Consider the following 19,636-nt stretch of genomic DNA (forward strand, 5'->3'; position numbering starts at 1 on the left):
AGATTTTATTATTTTTAAGTATTCTTGACACCCAACATGGGGCTCAAACTCACAACCGCAAGATCAAGAGTTACACACTCCACTGACTGAGCCAGTGAAGCACCCCTGACCTTTTTTACTTCTTAATGCCATTTTCATTTCCTTGTTTTCCTGCCTTTCTTCAGTGACTCTTACTTTGATCTGAATCAGTTCTCACTTGGGCATCTTGTAACGTATTCCTCATTTCTGAGATAATTTTATCTTTTCCATTGTCCTAAGTGCAAACAAGTCTTTTTATTTCTCTGATTTTTGTCCATTTCTGTCCTTAGTTTTTAAAATTTGTTTCACAGTGGTTCACCTGTCCTGAAAAATTCATCTGAAATACAGTTTGTTTCGACTGTTCACTTTGGAGTTTCTTCCCCTTCATGAGGGTTTTTACTGGGGGCAATTTTCCTCCGTTGATATGGAAGGAATTTCATTCCTGACTTTCTGCAGGACTCTTAAGGACTTAACTTTCCTCTTGTTCATGTGTATGGTATTGGGTTGTTTTGCAATATTTCTAATTTATTGAGCCCTCATTTGGCCATATAGCAAAGTCCAGGTGCTTTTCAGGGTGTTTCTTGTGTTTTGGTTAGGGCGTATTTGTGTTGTGGGGTTGAGAGTCCTTCAATTTTTTGTTTCTTTTTCTTTTTTTTAACTGACCCTAAAACTTCATTTTCCTTTTCCCTTAACAGTCCAATTTCCAGTGGGGGCTTCTCCCTTTTGCCTTTCTCTCCTCCTCCAGCAGACATGCATTTTGCAGAATGCCACTTTAAATCACACCTTTAAATCCTGTGTACCTGGAAGTTCCTTTGCTGTAATTCATACTCTGATCTGTCTGGACACTTTTTTCAGTACTCCTCTGTTCTGGGGGCATTTAGTCCTTGTGGCGGCAGTGTCAGATCCACCTTAGATCCCTTCACTAGCTTCCTTTTTCTACCTTGATCTGCCTTTGTCTGCTCTAAACCTTGTAGTGAGGTGGGGCCGAAGTGTGAGTGAGCACACACTGGGATTTGCTGATTTTTCTCCTTTTACTTACTTTTAACGATTTGACATTGTCTGCAAGTTCTACTAAGTGTGGTTTTATGTAGAATTCACTTTTCCTTTGTTTCCTATTGCTTGTGAAGGAAATAGGAGGAGGTAGGTAGCTAAGCAGCTGCCTCAAACTCTCTAGGTTATTAAAGAATCAGTTTTAAAAGCCCAGGAAGAACTTGACAGCCTCTGGCTGTCTCCTAGAAATGCTTTGGAGGAAATGGAGTGTCAATACGAAAGGAACCTAGCACCTACTCAGAGCTCTGGGGCTGTGTTAATGAAGTTCAGTAGTGACCACGCTGGTTTATTTTCTCTGCTTACAGTCTTTTGACAGTTGTGATAGACATCTGTGGTTTTGATCTGACTTACCTCCATTTCCCCTTCTAGGAACATCACTGAGATTTCCTTTGGGGAACTATTCTCAGTTCCAGTTGGATACATCTCACCTCTAGACCTAGCCAATTAGTATATAATTTATCTTTGAAGTTACAGTGATTGATTGAGGGTGGACATGTCATCAGCCCATCCAATGAGACTCAATCCTGGATTTATTGGAGCTATATGAAATCTCTGCTGGGGTTGGTAAGCAGAAAACGTTCCAGTCTATTCTAGTCTTCTATATATTGTACATTGTTTCTGACCACTTATAAAATGGCTTGTATTAGCAAATGGTTTAGAGTCCCTATTGCCCAAAGAAGTCCAAAGTGGAGAACATCAGATGATGTAGAACAGTGGAACCTAAAGTCATCTTGCTCACTGAAATGCAATTGATCAGAGATAAGAGCCCAGAGTAAATGTTCTTGAGGAGATGCCAAATACCATCCAATAGTCAAATTTCTTAGATATTTTGCTTTTTTTTTTTCTTTTCTAAAGATTTTATTTATTTATTTGACAGACAGAGAGAGAGCACAAGTAGGCAGAGAGGCAGGCAGAGGGAGAGGGAGAAGCAGGGAGCCCGACGCAGGGCCCGATCCCAGGACCCCAGGATCATGACCCGAGCCAAAGGCAGATGCTTAATGACTGAGCCACCCAGGCGCCCCTCTTCTTTCAAATGGTATCCTGAGGTAGACCCAATAGCTGAAGTAAGAGCCTTATGTCCTTTTTGTTAATGGACTCAAATCTAAACTAGGGAATTTAATAAGAAAAAACACTGAAATGTGAAACTATTTTGGAAAACCAGTAATCTGTAGCTAGAAGTTTTTGGAAGTCTTAGAGTACACAAGCTCTGGCTGTCTATATAAAACAACTGACCCTGAGATAAAAATGAGGCCAAAAGATCTGTTAAGAATTGGAAGTCTGTCAATAAAGAGATTGGGAGAAATTCTAAGCAAAAATGTCATTGGGCTAATAGAAACTGAAGGACAACCCTCTGAAATCTAATGATGCCACTCTGGGGGAGATGAGCCCACAATTCCTTGTCTTTCCTCTAAACTCCCAAGTGGAATAGAACAGCACTTGATGCAAGTGTTAGCTACAACTAATCCTACTACTCTGGAACATCTGCTCCTTCAGGCCAAAATGTTAAAGCCTAAAAAGCAGGCGCCTGGGTGGCTCAGTCAGGTAAGCATCTGACTCTTAATTTCAGCTCAAGTCATGATCTCAGGGTTGGGAGATCGAGCCCCATGTAGGGCCCTGCACTGGGTGTGGAGCCTGGCTTAAGATTTTCTCTCCCCCTCTGCCCCTCCCCCCAACAAAAAAGTTGCCTAAAAAGAAAAGCAAAATGACTTACAGTGTGTGAGAGAGTGGTTTCGTCTTAATATAAAGGTGACTTTACGACAAAAGATGGTAGTAGGGGCGCCTGGGTGGCTCAGTTGCTTAAGCGTCTGCCTTCGGCTCGGGTCATGATCCCGGGGTCCTAGGATCGAGCCCCACATCGGGCTCCCTGCTCCGCGGGAAGCCTGCTTCTCTCTCCCGCTCCCCCTGCTTGTGCTCTCTCTCTGTCAAATAAATAAATTTTAAGAAAAAAAAAAAAGATGGTAATAAAAGATGAATTTGAAAATGTGTAGTAATTATAGAAGTTTGAGAGGAAATGAACATTATTTGCTTTGGTTTACTAAAACCACTCTAAAAAATGAGAACTTACAGCAATTTTGAGTCCTTTCCTAAGTCTCAACCCGTATCTGATACTTTGGGATCACTGGTCAGAATCCATATGGATTCTTCCTAGATTTTCATAAATCTTTTTGTACTAACATGAAAAGGTGGGTAGGTGTTAAAACAGCATACTACCATTGCCTATCCCTTAATTCAGTAGCCACAGCTTAGTCTCCTTGCTTCAGAACTACAGTTGTCAAAAAAAATAGTCAAAGCGTCTTCAGATCTTGTATCAGAATCCCCTTTAAGCCTGTTACCACATGTAAGTCTCCACTGCTAAAGCAAACCACCCGTCATTTTTCTACTAGTTAATAATTATGAATTATTTTCAATCTTCTATTACCATCCATTGTTGTAATATTCTTTGAACATATAGCTACAGTAACTGTTTTAGTGTCTTTGTCACTCCTGACATCTATGTTAGTTCTGGGTCAAATTATCCTGCTTCTTTGTATGTCTGATAATTTTGGATTGAATACCACAAATTGTGATTTTTTTTTTTTTTACCTTGATGGGTGCCATATATTTTTGTATTCCTCTAAATATTCTTGAGCTCTGTTTTGGAATGCAGTCACTTGGAAATGGGTCATTTGGGGTCTTGCTTTTAAGGTTCGTTAGGTAGGAGCAGAGCAGTGTTTCCTGTAGGGCTAACTCGTCTCTACATCTGAGACCGATACTCTTTAGTATACTCCCCCCAGTGTCCTGGAAAGCATGAGGTTTCTGATTCTGGCTGGTGGGAACTGGTACTGTGTGTGGTGGGTGCTGTTAACTCGGGCCCTTTTGGATGATTCTTTCTCCAGCCTTGGGTGGTTTCCTCCCATGCATGTATTCAGCTGAATACTCAGAGGAACTTCGGGACCTCTCTGAAGTTCTCCCTCCGTGCAGCTCTGTCCTCTCTGGGACTTGGTCCTGGACTCCGGCAGTCATGTCTCCCTGGGCTCTGGTTCCTTAATTCGGGGAGTCCACGTTGATTTCCCCTCCTTGCAATGCAGCATGAACACTCTGAAGGCTGTAAGCTGGGGCAATAGTAGGGTTTACCTCATCTGCGTCCTCTCTCTCAGGGACCACTTCTGTTGCATGATGTCTGGTGTCTTAAAAACCACTGTTTGACATTTTGTTTTTTGGTTGTTTCTGATGAAAGTAGAGGCCCACAATGGAAGCTAGTATACTATACAATAGACACTTGCAAAGGTACTATAGAAACACTTGAGCAAATTCATCATTCTAAACAGGCGGTTCTAACTGTAAGCTTTACTAGAAATGATCACCGACCTAACTCTATAATTCACTTCTCTCAAGCTAATGTTTGTTTAGTATACCCAACCTAAAAAATGATAAAAAGGTACGTTACACTGACTTTAATAGTGATACTCTTTGAAGACCATACACAAGTGAAGAAAAATGTCTTTGTTCTGGATGAAGATAAACATATTCTTGGCCAGTAACAGTCAATGTCATGACAACACTCAGAAACGGTAGGTTTACAATCCATTAAGGTTGATCATCTCTCCCATGCAGTAACTGGGATCTTTTTTCCTACAAAGAATTCAGGACTAAGGTCAACTCTTTTGTGGGGCTCTTGGTTAAACTATTTCAAGATTGACTCCCTGGTACCCTCAATTGACTTCATCTTAGATCTTATGAGGAGTCCAAAGGGATAGAGCCTGGGAGTTAGACAACTTGAGGCAGCTTTTACCAGTCTGCCAATCAGTGAGGCCTTACCTCTGAAAGCCCGACAACAGGAATGGACACACTCCAATAAACTTGCCCCTGAAAGCCAATTAACAGGCTCACCCCCATTAACTACACTTCTACAGAGGCCTCATAAGCCTCTGAAAGTCTTGAAATCCTTGACATCCTTGCTTCCCCAACACCCTGTAGAAGATCAGCAGTCTGCTCAGCTCAGGGACGACTCTGCCTGACCAACACAGCTCTTCTTTACCAGTGAGCATTAAACTCAGCTTTGTCTTTTTATATAAGATAAAGAGTGGTGGGCTCTTCAACCTCTGAGAGTCTTATTTTTTATATTCTCTCCAGTTTCACAATTGCTCACTTGATTTAGGTCCTGATAGTATCAGTAGCTGCCATGGCTTGAGCATCAATTAGGCTAGTTATTATGGTAATCCAGACTTAATATATATAATCTACCACTCAGTATCTGAAATTAAAAATCTGAATTTATTGCTTACTATAGTAAGGAAAAGCTGCATTGGTCAGGCATAGTTTCCTGGAGCAGAGTAGACTGCTCTACAGAATAATTTGCTTTGTAAATGTCCAAGGAAGCTGTAAATACAATCTCTTATATAAGAATAGATATGGGGGTGCCTAGCTGGCTCAGCTGGTAGAGCGTGTGACTCTTGACCTCAGGGTGGTGAGTTCAAGCCCCACACTGGGGGTAGAACTTACTTAAAACAAACAATAAAATACAGAATAGAGACATCATCTTACTAGGTAATTTACCTAGCATAAAAGGTATACATTTGTATGACTGTGGAAGAGTTTTACCATTTTCCAGATGATTCCAGTTCCAGGGATTATCTACTGGATATTAGGATATTTTGTTTCAATGAAATGCCCTAGTCTATCATTTGGTTGCCATATCATCTAGTACCTTACTAAGTGCTTTTTGATAAAATGTACTTGCCAAATATCATGCAACAGCATCACCTATAATACAACAAATTAATATAAATTTATTGGGTGGAAAATGGGGAAAAGGACAAAAAAGATGGGGTGGTTCTGTACTGATATCACCAAGCTCATAAAACGATAAACTCAAGTCCCAAATCTTCAGCCCACATCAAAGACTTCATGTTCTGATGACTGTGGACAAGGCCAGCCCTGGTCACCAGGCTCAGGAAATCATGGCAGTGTAGCTCTAAAGGAAGAAGCGCCTCTGTCAAGGACATCACTTTCTCTCTAGTTCAGAATGACCCTTCTTGGGCACAAGTTTAAGATTCTGTTTATTCTCCCATCGATGTAGAGCAGACTGGCTGGATGCAACATTGTGCCAGTTACCTTGGTCCTGTTAGAGAGAAAACAGACCTAACACTGTTCAAAACTACCTGCAGAGCTGAAGACCTATTTTGTCTTTATGAATATAATCTATTCATCAAGGTGAGTGGTTCTAATCTAGACAGTTTGGGAGATGGGCAACTTTTAAGGAAGAAACTTTGTTTGTTTTCCTTGCAGTTTAAAGAAATCTAAAGATTAGTGGGGAGAGGAGCTGGATGAAGAGAGAACTTCTGCAATGAGAAAATGAGAAGGAACAAATCCAAAATTGCTGAAGACAGCCATGTCTAAATACCCTACCTCTTCCAGCCACCTATCTTCTCGGGGAAGCCTCTGCAACCGGTTTTTGGTCAGCTCAAGTTGGAGGCCATCAAACCTGCACTTAAACCAGCGATGAGCTTCTTCCAGGTTAGCTGTTATCTGGACATATAAGTGTTATCAGTAAAAATCACAACAAAGAAAGTTATAAGTGTTTTGTGTATTAGTTGCAGAGACTTTTTGACCCAGATGTTAAAAGACCCAAATTCTGAGTGCAAGATCCTTGCAACATATTTGCATAACACAACTCCTACAGATGGGAGTGATTTCTGAATGCAGAGCTGAATGCATGCAAATCTGCTGCTTTCACGCTTTATTAATATTTCCTGGATGTGAATGGAAGTGAGAGGACCCAGGAGGAAAATAAGAATGAAAAGGACAAGATGGCACTGCTAACAAATATGGTAGTTCAAACCATAGTTTGAATTTTTGAGTTCTGTTCTCTAAGACTAAATAGTTCTCCAAAGTCCCTACACTAGATCTTTCTTTTGGGCTTTATGAAAGTAATTGAATTAGTAAAAGACTGGACTAGCTTAGTGTAAATTGCATTCCCTTTATTTCCTTTATCCTCAAAATATTGTATACTTTAGCTCCTAAGCACAAACTTCTAAATTACCTTTGTTAGACTTAAACGGTCCTTCTAGTAGTCTGCCTTTGAAGATGATCTGGAATCATTTGACAAATATTTACAGAGTGCCTATATGTGCCTGGCACTTTTGTATGTATTTGGGATACTTCAGTATTTTAAGGTAAAGCTGACATGCTTTTAGGTTATATAAAGGTTGCTTCAAAATAGCTCCAAAACATATCCTCTAGAATAAAAAGTAAAATGACTGTTTTCCCCATGTGATTATTTGTTTCATGGACAGCATTTTCGTTTTTTGATTCTGAAGTCAGGTATTTCTCTTGCCTGGGAGAAGGCAAGTTCCATGAAAGCAGGGGCGTCCTCGGGCTTGGTTCATCCAGCATCCCATCACCCAGCCCAGCGCCCACCATAGGATAGGTCCACAGTCAGTATGTGTGACTAAATATTTGTCCTAGATTAGCCAGGTCCTTGTGTGGGTACAAAATAGTGAGGTAAGAAAATAAAGCTCCCCTTGGCATTTAACCTTTAGAAAGCTACAAAGCTCATGCACTTTCCAGGGCTGTTTGTATATCCTAATGCCAGTGATACTCTCACACCCCCTCCCCCAAACCCAACCCCACCTTTCTCAGGCATTCTTTACCAGGGGTGGAGGGAAAGATGCTTGCAATGGCCCTGTACATCATGTCTCCTCTTGTATGGTGAATGAGAAGGGAGGTACTACTTATTGAGACGTACTCTGAGTCATCTAACAGCATAACGGCTTAGTAAGTCGTACTATCCCGACTTTTTGGGATGTGGTAACTGATGAGTTAATGTAAATGTAACATCCTCAAGGGCACAGAAAGTGTCACAGCTGGTGTTCAAACTCATGCGTGTCAGAGTCCATATTCCTTTTAATATACCATTCTGATAGTCCTATTGTCCTGTCATTTAATGGCTATAAAAAGGACAAATCATGACCAACCAATGACATCATCACTATGATAGCTTAAGAATCTCTTTTCTTATCTGGAAAATGAGGAGTGGTTGTGTCAGACAATGATTTCAAAGATCCTTTCCAGCTCTAAAAAATGTATGATTTTAAATACCTTCAAAAAGGCCAATTTAAGATTAGAGAAAGCAAATTCCCAAATTAAAAGGGCCTATGAGGTGTGCCTGGCTGCCTCAGTTAGAAGAGCAAGCAGCTCTTAATCTCAGGGTTGTGAGTTTGAGCCCCATGTTGGGTGGAGAGATTACTTCAGAAAAATAAAACTTAAAAAAAAAAAAAGAGGGCCTACTTTACATTTCTAGTTATTGACTGAACAAAGAGCTTCCATTTTTATTAGTGATGTCAAGCAGGAATGCATTAAAATTTACACACATGCTGGTCTTCCTTCTTATATTTAGGGGTAGAGACTTGGACTTAGTTTAGTCAGTATTTCAACATTCTTTTATTAGGACACAGAATCTCAATCTAAAAATTATTCTTCATAGTAGATATTAGGCTTAGTTAAGTTATTGGTTCTTGCCTGTTACACTCCTGACAACTATGTTAATGAAGGATTTTACCTTGAATGTCTAAGTCTTTATGTCCGTGGCTTACCTGTTCTGATTCCACACTGGCTTCTTTCAGTTTATGCTCTGTTGCCTCTTTACATTTCTTTAGGTGTCTGATAGTTTCTTCCAATTCCTGAAAATGTGATACAAAGATTTTTACAAATTCCCAATATACCATATGGAACAGGAAGCTTCCATATTGTAATAAATGGGCAACCAAATTATGAAAGTATAATGGGGTTATACTTTCTAACTTCATGTGCTACCAAAATAAAAGATAAGAACTGTTACTCTCAGTAGTATACATAATGCATATGATCACAGATTTTGATTTTATGTATTCTCCTGAGGAGGAAGAGATTGACATCTCTTTCCAGAACCGAAGGAATACTTTTTCACAGGAGACACCGTCTGCTAGAAGGCAAGAGCTTGATGATCCCTTGAAGTCCCTGTATTCAGTGACAGAATGTTGTGCTTTTCAGAAGGCTGGGTAGAGCTGCAAGTCCTATTACAGCAGCAGGGATAGCTGAGCTTCAGGGAAGGACCAAAGGCTATAAAGTTCCTGAAAGACTAGGAAATTCAGTTCCAAAGTCTTAGGAACCAGTATTTTGCATATGTGAGCTTCAGTTGTTAAGAATGAATACTTCATAAATTGAAAATTGAGAACATGTGCCATATTCTCAGCTATAGGCTTCTTCCTCTTGCAGGTTTATGTTTCTTCTTTAGAATCTAGAAAATCTAGGTGCTCTGATGCTGGGTTTCAGTACATGTCATTTGCTGCTCATCTCAGAGGACTCTGAGGAAGCCTCTCACCCGGCACCGGCTCTCTAGTTCCTGCCTTATTTTCCGCTCTGCCTCGAGTCGCAGCTCTTGCTGTTTATTCCGTGCTGACGTCTCATATTGGCTCTTGGCCAACAGCTGCATCTCCTTCTGTAGGTTACTCATTTCGGATACGAACTTCTGGATACTCAGTGACTGGTGGGGCACAAAGAGGGAAGCAGTTGGTGAACCTGAGTCTTGAGATTTTATGTGAATGGTAAACATGCAGTTTGTGAAAATCACCTACCTGTTCATAATTTTTTTTCTGATATTGATCCTTAATTAGCTCCATTTGCCTCAATTCTGTTTCTATTTGCTGAAAGTAAATGTGGAAATAACATAGAAAGATGATCAGTGAAAAAACTGGCTTGCTCTTTTTGCCTATAGGATGACAGAAAGAATCCCATATGAGACCCACAGTTAGCAGCTCCTCCTGGGTCCTCCTTCCTGTCTGGCCCACTACCCTAAAAGAGCAAAGTTGTATGCAACCACTGGGGAAGAGGCAGTTGGGGGGGCCAGAAGGTGACATGGCAGCTAATGAGAAACCACACATTTACACAGCAGTATCTCTGCTGGAAAAAGAGATAGTAACCCCCCCCCCAGGCCCCCCGGCAATCTGCCCACACCCCAGGTGTAGCTCTAATTCCCAGAGAACACAGCTGCTGTTAGAGGACTCTGGAACCATCTTCACCGGACCCCGCCACCTGCCTGGATCCTCATCAGATACTAAAGAAGTGAGGGGAGACTTAGCATTTCTCATACAACCTTCATCCTCTCTACATTCTGAGTATTATTCGCCTTGGTCGACAAGTGGAGCTTAATTTGGGCCTTTTGATTCTTTATTTTCTCCTTGCTACTGTTCAGGATCTTCTCCAGCTCTGTCAGTTTCTGCCGCAGCTCTCGGTTGGTCCGGGTTACCTCCACTGATCGGAAGTTGGCTTCGTCAAGGGCTTTCTTCAGCTGTGGAACACAAAGGGAAAATTTGATCATTTTAAGCTTCCATTCTGGAAAAGAAGCTTATGATTAGGCCTGTCCCCGTATTTAGTTCTCTTTGGACCTTTCTTTTAAAGAGGAGGGTAAGTGAGGCAATAATAATGATGTCTCATTAAGAATTGTGGAGCAAAATTCTAAGTGGTTTTCATCCTTTTTTTTGTTTTAATTTTTAACACTAAACACAATCTTTCCTAGAACAGATAAACAATATATATTCATCATTTGCTTTTAAAGAGCATGACTTTGGAGTCCAACCTAAGTTCAAATCTCAGCTGTAGCACTTATTAGCCAAGTATGCAAATGACCTATCTCCTAGGATTCCTAGTTAAGTAAGATAAAGTAGAGAAAGAAGGGAGAGCCTGGCACATATGCTCAGCTTTAAGCTTTTCTCTTCCTTTCTGTTGCTTGTGACTTCATGTCTGGAGAACTGAAAATTAGAAGGTTAATTTATATAAATACTTGCCCGTTACTACCATTGTATAGATTTTTATAATACTGCTTTCAGTTTTTAAAGATTTTAATAAACTTGTCTGGCGGAAAAATGGCATAGAGATTACTGTTAAAAACAAGATGATAGCCCCAAATGGAATCCTGTATGCTAAGCCCCACGTCACCAAACTGAGACTGAATTAGTTCTGGCTTTCCCAGAAATGAACTCTTAAACGAGTCCTTCAGGAATTGCCTGATCAACACGAGTTGGGTAATCTGCCTGACCCTGCCATCCCCTACAGGAAAGAAACTCTGCAATAAGCAACTCAAGTCATGGCTTGTATGACTTGTTCCTGCTCCCTTCTGCCTCTAAAAGCCTTCATTTTGTACAGCTCCTTGGAGCTCTCTGCTAGATTGCATAATGCCCAATTTGAATCAATTTTTGTTCAAATAAACTCTTAAAAGATAAACTGAGGCATATTAAATATTTAACAGTTCTGGTGTCAGAAGAGAAAAAGGAAGGAGAGCAATGATCCCTGGGAGCAACAAGCAACCAGGTGTAGGCACCCACTGAGCTCCCTGCTTCCTTGAAGCCTCTGGAGGTCACAGTAAGTCCCTATTGGATCCTTGCTCTGCAGCTTTGTGTTAGCAGCTGTCAGACTTTGAGCCTTTGTTTTTCTGAACTAGGTCCAGAAACTGACTGGAGTTAGATTGGTTCTGACCCTAAAATCGAATTGGGTCCAGAGTTGGAGTGGGTCCAGTGTGAGGCCTCAGGTGAATAAAACTTTAAGGCTGAACAGACAGATAATTTGGAAGTACAGTGGCTACCATGGAGAACTTTTAACCTAAATAAGCTTATCCATGTATGATGTACTCTAGAGAAGCAAAGCCAAGCACTTATAATGGGTAGAAGGAAAATTATTATTTTTCATCCTCTCTTGTTTCTGGTGACTAGAATGAGACCCGCTGGAATTCCCCACTTGCCCACAGCCTACAGACAGGATTTGGAAAACTAGCAGAAGCTAGCAACGGGTGACAAGTCTTACCAAAGTCAGCTCTCTCAGATGTCCGTGGTGTCTGGTTGAGAGAGGAAGGTAAAATTTCACATCCCTTCCAAATTCAGACTGACAGGCAAAAGATAGGTGTAAGAATTAGATCTTTGAATTGTGTCTTGTGAATCTGCTTTTGGGTACCCATTGGTAGTTGATCCTTTGTCTCCGAGGGACAACTACTGCCTTCTTGTTTATCTGGTTTTGTGTCCTGAGAACTTGGCTAGGCAACCATCAGGTTAGAGGCTCTAAAATTATGGTTGGCTAGGAACCTGACTGATGCCAGCCAGGACAATTCTTTTGGTTATCTTTGGGGGTGGCTCTGGATCTTGGGCGGGGATTATCTTTTGTGTCCTCTCTGGGGACCTCTCTTGCATCCATGGGGTTGTTCAGTAATGCTAGGAATATTTACTGTTTGTCATGGCTAAAACCTGGCAAGATATCTGAAAGGATTTCAAGTAGCTCTATGGTCAGAAGATGGCCATATTCAGAGCCTGATAGACTTAAAAGTTCCTTTCTTCCCCCTGCCATGATGGCAGTATTTTTTGTCAACAGCAGTTCACCTAGTGAGTGCTGATACTTTGGGTCTGAGTGAAGCTGAGGAAAAAAGAAAAGTCCTTCTCCCCTCAGCTAAAATGAAACTATGTACCTAGAGAGAAAGAGAAACATTCTAAAGTCTCTATGGGAGCATTTACTAAAATATTCCAAAGACACACAACTCTAAATCTGCAACATAGGAATCTTTTGGATACAAAGAAGCAAATCGAAGATAATGTAGTTGGCTGGGTGGGTCAGTCTGTATATTATTAAAGGTTGTAACCCAATTCTTTGATAAATTAAAAACTGTACTTGTCTTGTAAATCAAGTGTACAAGAACATCAATTCAGGCCTAGACTAATTCAAATTTTTTACCAATCCCCAAAACTCCCCTAATTCATCTAAGGCTTGCAGATACTGTAAAAGATCTGGATTTAGGGAACAAAATCCTCCTTGGTGCAACTTATATTCTTTTTCTGTGACTTTTGAAATGTAAGTATTCTACTTGGTCTTTTCCAAGAATGAAGGAGGAAAAAAAAAAAAGGATATTTTGAAAAGTAGGCCCATGAAGAATCTTAAAATTCTCCTTCACGAAAAGGAGTTAAAAGCTTGAGCCTGAACAGGTAACCTTAATTTTATTTCATTTGTCAAAAACAGAATTTGGATCCAACTGTTCTTTTATAAACTAGTGAGTTTTGCATTATTGTACCTGTCTCAAAACTAAAGTTGTAAAATGAAACTTGTAAGATCTGTTTGTATCTGTATGTTTGTTTTTGTATGCACGTTAGAGGCTTTTTTCTTACCTTTGAAATGAATTTATCAAGAGCTCTATTTAATTGGTTTAAAGACAAGTATTTATACATATCAAGTTCATAAGATCGAGGATAATCGTCAACAAATAAAACAACAAACTTAAACTAACTTTTACTTAAAATATCCATGTCTTCAGAATTATCAGCATTAGCTGTAATACTTCTGTTTTACCACGTTTACTAAAAGTCAGATAGGCTCATCTATCTGTTACAGAATTTGTCAGCAAGAAATTTAAGATCATGGTAAGCTGTTTAATGTCTCATGAAATTTTCATCAGTAATCTAAACATAATTGTTAAAGAGATGTAGGATAAAATTTTCCAATTTTGGGTAAAATTACCCAATTTTTTGTTAACTAGAAATCTTGAAATCACCCTAAAATAAATTAAATGGTGGATACTCATTGAATATCTAGATCATTTCCAAATAAAATACCAAAACATTAATTACTAAACATAGGTTTATCCACTTTTGGCTTTCTTTTACAGAGAAACTAAAGATATTTGGGTTAGTAAACATTTTTTTTGTGCTACATTAGAAAGTTTACTATGAGGAAGAATATACTTCTAGAAAGTAAGAAATGTATTTATAAACTTGCCAACCCACAGAATTTTAGTGTAACACACTCTACAACTGCTTATTTCTTAGTTTTCACTAGGAATAAGGGTTCTAAGGGTTAAGGATTCTAGTCAATATGTGTAATTAAAATTACTTCAAAATAACTATGAAAAGTAGTAAGGAAAGTAAAATGACTGACTGCTCCTGAATGAGAAAGAGGAAAAGACACAGAACAAAGTTTGAATGGATAAAAGAAAGAGTTGGTTTGTGGAAAAGGAGTCTTGAGAAAGGAATTTTATGTGTGGTCAAGGTGGTTGTTTTTAAAGAATGAATTTGGTGCAAAATTAGAATTTGGTTTTCTCTTCATTAGAGGGACAGTTTTCTTGGACTATTGGTCTGTTCTTGATAAGAGTCTCTGAAAGGTTTTTTTTTTTTTTAAATCTTTTGGGTAATCTCCCTGAAAAACAAAGATTTTTACATCCTAGCAAAATAACTTACTGTGCTTCACATTGTCTTTTATTACTTAACATTGAGAAGACTGGGTTTTCTTAAGAGCTAAGTTTTGTTCACAACTATATAACTTTCTGTATTTGCCTTTAAAACTTCTATTGTCACTTTGTTTAAATAATATTTCATAGTAATTTGTGATCATAGTCAAATGTTCAAATGTTTTGACAACTTCCCCAAATCAAATTCTAAATGGAGTCTTTTTTGATCTCAAAGTATTTGTGTCTCACCATGTAAAAGAGAAATGTTAAATTAATTAGGTTTATTTGGTATGCTAAATTACATGGGAAGCATTGTCAAATAAGTGATGATAAGCCTTATATTTGTATAATGTGTGTTATTAATATGTGTTCTAGCAATTGTAGGAAATTCCTAAAAATCTGGTATGTTCTTTTATCAGTCATAATTCCAGTTATTATCTTAAAATGGTGTATATCACAGATATAACCCAATATCCTTATCAATTCTATTAGAGTGAACTCTCATCAGATCTTTAAACATGAGCATATTAAAGTCAGCTGTTGTTACACGTGGATACTTTTGCAAAAGGGAGATTCCTGGAAAGGACCCTACTAAGTACTCTTGAGTACTGACACCCCTGCCAAATTAGAAGGTATCAAACCTTTGGTGCACATTTCACAACTGAAGAAGGCTCCATCTGACATCTGGTCCTATGTAAATATGAGGTGTGGAGGCCTCAAAATCAAATTGACTGAGAAGTAGCTGACATTGGGGTAGACTGTTTCCGCCTAAGATGTCAGATCAAGAATGTTTCTTTCCATTCTTCCTTCTCTCTCTGACCATCATTTTCCTAATTCTTACACCATGAAGGTCTTTAGGATTCTTTTGCCCACCTTTTGCCTTGCTCTGGCCTACAAAAATGATGCCATTGCAAAGGGTGTAATCCAACCTTCAAACAACTGGTGGAAATGCCATGATGTCGGTGATCCTGTAGTTCTGCCCATCACACACTTCTCCCTGATTTCCAATGCTTCAGTTTCTCTGGACCAAATTCTCCCCCCTCTCCACTGTATCATACTCCCTACACCCAAGGGTCAATTTCTCTGCTTCTGGTTAAAAACTCTAAGCCCGGGGAATCTTGCATCCAGGTTCTGTACAAAAAAGGGACAGAGGCAAAGGGAACTAGAATAAAATTGGTGTGGTCTACAGACTTAAATTTTACTGGCCTCCACTGTTGTCACCTTTCCAGTCCTGAGCCACAGACTGAAAACAGTACTTACCAGGAGGCATTCATGATTCAAAATTAGCTTCCTTTGGCAGATCCCTAGTGCCTTGGCTAGCAGTATGTGCAAATGGGGCTACAATCAGAAACCTCTCCTTAACTCTTAAAGGTACTGCAGAATCTGCTGATAAATAGCTGCCCAACAAAAACCCCTAGACTCTCTGCCTGAACTTGTTCTGGATAATAGGGTATTATTGATTATCTTTTAGCTGAGTAAGGAGGTGTTTGTGCTGGGGACAACACCACATGCTGCACTTAGACTGACACTTCTGGGGAAGCTGAGACTCAGCTACATAAGATTACTGAACAAGCTAGCTGGCTTAAGAAAGTGACTCCTTCAACAGAGTCCTTCCCTTATTAGACTCTGATTGATTTGGGTCTTGGGGACCATGGCTCCAAAGGACATTCTAGACATTGGGAATTATCCTGCTTATAATAATCATAGCAGTCTCCCTAGTGTGCTGTATTCTCTCAAAACCTTGAAATGTATGTTCATTGTTGCTAACCACCAAGTAATCTGCCTGATAAGACCCCTGCCATCCCCTAAAGGAAAGTACTTTTCTATAACCAACCTGCTTTTTTGCCTAATATATCTTGTTCCTGGCTCCTGGCTGCCTCTGAAAGCCTTTCATCTTGTACCACTCCTTGAAGCTCCTTTTTATCTGCTAGATTGGATACTGCCTGATTTGAACTGAGTTTTGCTCAAATAAACTCTTAAAATGTTTAATATGCCTCAGTTTATCTTTTAACATGACTTAAATCATTTTACAGAGCTCCTTTCCTCCTCCAGTACCCTTACATCAGTGCCGCTTGGTTTTTAGGAAGAGGTGGCAGCACACAAGGGAGAAGAATGCAGTACTTGGGACGGCTGGTAGTGTTTGACATGCTGTTATTTGTACATTTTCTTTCTACACTGGCTCACTCCTTCAGATCCTAACTCCATTCCACAGTGCTGGCCTTTTTATTTATATTCTACCATTACCTCAATCACAGCTTTGTCAAAACTGGGTAAGCCCTAATAATGATCACTTACTTTGTACTTACTATGTTCGGGCACTGTGATAATTACATATATTTTCCCACTTAAAAAAAATAAAAACAAAAACAAAAACACTGGAAAGTAGTTATGATGATTTCCATTTTATGACTGAGGAAATAGAGACTCTGAAATTATCTGCAGTTAATTAACACCCCGTTAATAAGAGGCAGAGCCGGGACTCTTGAGTGGTGCACCCTGAGCCCACCCTGCTGCTAACCAGCCCCCCCAACATCAACTCTCACTCTTCCATTGGTCTCCCCACAAGTTCACAATCTTCAGTGATCCTTGTTAAAAGGATTTAAATTTTATAAGTATTCTGACAACTATCTCTGATTAAAGGTGCCTTTAATTTCAGTGTACCTTTGTTTCCCTTTATAAAGTTTTAATGTTTAAATAGTGTTTTGTAATTTACAAATTTTCTAAATGGTCTCTGTAAATTGCAATCGCTAAATACACCAAATTTGGCAAAATATAGACCTACAGACCAGCCACTCCAAGCAAGTCTTGGAGTTAATTCCTCCCTCCCCTTTGTTCATGATACAACATTCAGTGTCTGTTTGATGATTTTTCTATTAAAATACTTTTTTGATTTATTGTTCTCTATTTTCAGCTTAACTATGTTGGTTGGCCCTAATCTTCGAAAGCCCAAAGTAACTGTCCTAGTTTTCTTTTTTTTTTTTTTTTTAAAGATTTATTTATTTGACAGAGAGAGATAGCGAGAGAAGGAACACAAGCAGGGGGAGTGGGAGAGGGAGAAGCAGGCTTCCCACAGCACAGGGAGCCCGATGTGGGGCTCGATCCCAGGACCCTGGGACCATGACCTGAGCCGAAGGCAGACGCTTAATGACTGAGCCACCCAGGCACCCCAACTGTCCTAGTTTTCTTGGGTCTACATGCCTCCCATTTCTCTTCATGCTTGCCTACTCCCCACTACCACCAGACTCCCCTTCCTAAAATGGTGGTTACATCACACCACCCATTTCTTAGAAAGCCACAGAACTCCACTTTGACCTGAAAGTTCACCTCTAACCTTCTGACAGTCAAGGTACCAGCTGGTACCATCTCAGCTACCAACTCTTTCTCAGACATTTCCCAAAATCTCTGCTCTGATTGGGAGAAAGAAATCCTATTCATTTGCTCACACGTCCTATTCATTTTTGTAACTAAGCTTTGGTCATCCCCTTACACTGGGTGTCCTGGCCCCGTCAGCTCTGCCCGGCTCAATAGTGTACTTTTGTTTCCCTTCTTCTATCACCCAACCCTTACTCTGAGTTCCTTCAGAATTGTACATAGCCTCTAGTTACTCAACAAAGGTCCTCTGCTGTTTACCCTATTTGTCTTATGTAAAGAGTGGAGATCACAATTAAGTAAGGGTCACGTAGCACACATCAGAGCATGGACATACGTGCCTCTCAAGAGAAGGTAAACGAGTAATAGGTGCTAATGAAGCAAATTGAAGAGACAGACGATTTGATGCCTACCCTATGGGCAGCCACTTCCTTCCTCTATCCCTCAGTTATCACTGTCCAATGGGAAAGCTCTCATCGAGACACTCCTTGGCTGGGCAGAGAACTGTCTATCAGAAGCTTTTTGTGTTTTGATTTATGAAGAGCACAGAGATGGCTTGATCACATTGGGCTTATTGATCACAGAGGGACTAGAAGGACCAAAGAACAACTGCAGCCACGCTTGGAAATCCTGTAACTGGTTCTGCTCTTAAAAGGCACTCATCTAGAGAGACACTTCTTGTCACTTGACTCCATACCTCAGTCATTTCCCGTTGTGCTGCTTTCTTGGCCGTTTCTCTCTCAGTTTGAAACTGCTTTCTTAGAGCTTCTATGCGTTCAGCATGCATTTCCGCTTCCATTTTAGATTCCTCAGTCATTCGTTCTCTGTTTCGGGGGGAAAAAAGAAGTCACCCTTAGAAATCATCTTTAGGAGGTAAGGAAGGCCTGGAGAGGAACATGCAACTGTCCAAAAGGTGTGATTTACAAACAAGAAGCAGATCAGGCACCAGGTGAACTTCATTGGTCTGGAGCCCATTAACAGAAGGGGGGGAAAAAAGCATGTACCTGTAGCATTAAAAGCCAAAAAGTCATTCACAATATAAAGATACCCAACTCAAAGAGTCAAACATACTCTTGTTTCAACCAATAAACAAGCCAGCAACAGTTTCTGGCTCATTTCTTGAGCTAGCAACATTTCACTACATTACAGAATTTGCACAGATCATAAATTGGAAAACATGCCTTTTCGTTTTATGCCTTTCGTGTATCAGTATGTTCACTAGCCGAAAGGCATAAAGATCTATGTGCACACTGTGTTTCCCTTGGTTAAAAATTTTCATGAAATTTTATATCCAAATCCTATTTACCTAGATGCAGTTTACAAAAAAATGAGGGGCTTGACCTGAACTTGATGGGTTTGACCTAACTAATTTTAGGCCCCAAGGGAAAACAATGGTTTAGGATCTGCCTGGGTGGAGTCATCCCACTCCTAGAATGGGTTATTCCCACCCAGGCTGTTGCTCTTCCTTTCCCAAATCATGCTTCTTAAGGACACATCAGCTTTTGATAGGAAAGGGTTGGCAGAAACATGCAATATTCTTTAAGTTTTGGTTTAACCTTCATGTGGAGCAGCAGCTTGACACTAGATGAGGGAAGAGCTGAAAAGGAGATCCGAATGAGCATACCCCAGCTAGCTAGTGTCTGCTGCTGATCAGGTATGTCTGGTTCCTTAACATGGCTCTGCTGGGAGTACCAGTTCCAAGCTGAAGACTGGCGCAAACTGGTTTATGTGATTGGGCTGAACTTTCTCTCCCAGAGGCTCTTCCCTAATTTCACCGTGACTATCCTGCCCTTACTTGAAGCTTTCCAAATTTTGTCGCTCAAGTTCATTGTTTTCCAATTTCTCTTGAACATGATCGAGCTTTGTTTGTAGATGATTATTTGTCTGGAGAGATTGTTCCAGGCTCAAAGCCAGTTTCCTGTTGTCTTCTCTAGCTACATCGAGAGCTTTCTGTAGAGGCTCCATCTGAAAGAGAGAAGGCTCTTT

At 40.1% G+C, this 19,636-nt stretch overlaps 1 protein-coding gene and 1 non-coding gene across 2 annotated transcripts in view; one reads left to right on the forward strand and one right to left on the reverse strand.

The window, feature by feature from the left end:
• Positions 1 to 5,911: 5,911 nt before the first annotated feature.
• Positions 5,912 to 19,636, reverse strand: part of CCDC150 (coiled-coil domain containing 150) — a 76,494-nt gene continuing 62,769 nt past the window's right edge. The window contains 8 exon segments of the mRNA XM_032416962.1: positions 5,912 to 6,169; positions 6,457 to 6,576; positions 8,643 to 8,729; positions 9,410 to 9,571; positions 9,663 to 9,731; positions 10,181 to 10,375; positions 18,348 to 18,474; positions 19,446 to 19,615. Coding sequence (XP_032272853.1) covers positions 6,053 to 6,169; positions 6,457 to 6,576; positions 8,643 to 8,729; positions 9,410 to 9,571; positions 9,663 to 9,731; positions 10,181 to 10,375; positions 18,348 to 18,474; positions 19,446 to 19,615 — 1,047 coding nt within the window. The 3' untranslated portion in view covers positions 5,912 to 6,052.
• Positions 12,411 to 12,481, forward strand: LOC116638193. Its single transcript, XR_004300655.1, has one exon. It is a non-coding gene; the product is annotated as a small nucleolar RNA SNORD56 (small nucleolar RNA).

Source organism: Phoca vitulina, unplaced genomic scaffold (assembly GCF_004348235.1).
Source record: "Phoca vitulina isolate PV1807 unplaced genomic scaffold, GSC_HSeal_1.0 scaffold1, whole genome shotgun sequence".
NCBI classification, from domain to species: domain Eukaryota; kingdom Metazoa; phylum Chordata; class Mammalia; order Carnivora; family Phocidae; genus Phoca; species Phoca vitulina.